This window comes from Propithecus coquereli, unplaced genomic scaffold (assembly GCF_000956105.1).
Source record: "Propithecus coquereli isolate 6110/MARCELLA unplaced genomic scaffold, Pcoq_1.0 Scaffold5713, whole genome shotgun sequence".
Classification (NCBI taxonomy): Eukaryota; Metazoa; Chordata; class Mammalia; order Primates; family Indriidae; genus Propithecus; species Propithecus coquereli.
In genome coordinates this window covers 25,989-27,411 of record NW_012151634.1, presented here as the reverse complement: position 1 = coordinate 27,411, position 1,423 = coordinate 25,989, and the positions used below count along the sequence as shown (strand labels likewise).

The 1,423-nt window shown below is 38.5% G+C and overlaps 1 protein-coding gene across 1 annotated transcript; it reads left to right on the top strand.

Moving 5' to 3' along the window:
• Nucleotides 1–949: 949 nt before the first annotated feature.
• Nucleotides 950–1,201, top strand: LOC105821405 (calcipressin-3-like; the record flags this gene model as incomplete). Its single annotated transcript, XM_012658108.1, has 1 exon — nucleotides 950–1,201. A coding segment is annotated over exon 1 (195 nt), but the record flags the coding sequence as incomplete, so codon positions are not given.
• Between the last annotated feature and the right edge of the window lie 222 nt (nucleotides 1,202–1,423).

Below are 1,423 nucleotides of genomic sequence, written 5' to 3'. Positions count from 1 at the left end.
GGCCTGAGAGAGGCAAGAGGCTGGGCCAGGCACGGTGGCTCACGCCTGTAATCCTAGCACTCTGGGAGGCCGAGGCGGGGGGACTGCTTCAGACCAGGAGTTTGAGACTAGCCTGAGCAATAGCAAGACCCCGTCTGTACAAAAAATAGAAAAATTAGCTGGATGTGGTGGCATGCACCTGTTGTTTCAGCTACTCAGGAGGCTGAGGCAGGAGGATCACTTGAGCCCAGGAGTTTCAGGTTGCTGTGAGCTATGATGACTCCATGGCAATCTACCCAGGGCAATGGGAGAGGGAGACTGTTTCAAAAACAAATAAAAGTTCAGGAAAAGGACCTTTTAAATTATATTCTATGTTAAATTTTATGTACTGTAAATGTTTCTAATATTAACAAAGGCCAATTTTATAGACAACTTTTCATTCTGTGCAACTTAATTCTTTGAGAATATATTCAAAAAGAACAAATTGTCTAAGGAAGGTAAAATCAGCTCATCACAGACCATATTTCAGGGTGCAGATGGTGAGTGAATCAGTGTGGGTTTTATTCTGCTGTGCCAGTTTCAGTGTTGTAGACCCAAAACCCAAAACAAATATGTGAAGGCCATTCTGGTTCATATTTTTCTTCCTAATGCTTGTAAACTAGTGTACATATTGATACTATCTCGTTTTATATTATCCTTTTTTCTTCCAATTTCACCAGAAAACTTTTTGTCTTTTTTTCTTAATATATCACTGCCAGTGAAATATATTATGTAACATATGCTAAGCAGATCAAATTAGTGTATATAGAATTCATTTATGAAGACTGATGAGTTGATTTAAATGCTGATTTATCTTTCCTGAATAAAATTGCTTCATGTGATGAGTTGCTGTCTTGAGAAATTGATTGATCGGAATGTTATTTGGCCTTCAAAGTTTTATCTCTGTGTTGTTTTCTTTTTTTTACAGTAAGTGCCTGTTAGACATCCTAGAACTTTAAAAACGGAAAAAAGCTGCTTTTAGGGGATAATGTTAAGGGACACTATGAAATCTTGGAATGACAGCCAGTCAGATCTCTGTAGCAGTGACCAAGAAGAAGAAGAAGAGATGATTTTTGGTGAAAATGAAGATGATTTGGAAGAGATGATGGATTTAAGTGATCTGCCTACCTCACTTTTTGCTTGCAGTGTCCATGAAGCAGTGTTTGAGGTTCAAGAGCAGAAGGTAGGCATATACCCTCCCTTTCCCTGCATTTGTAGCGTGTTGAATATACATGCATTTGGAAAAACAGAGCTTTACTGGCCCCCGACAAATTAAGTACAGAAAGCACATGCCAACTTTTAGATGTCGCTGCAGCATTTTTGTTGTATTTTGGAAGAGTATCAGTCTGCAATAGACAGGAAGTATTTAAAAACCAGTTTTTCACAAATATTTTGAGAAGCACTG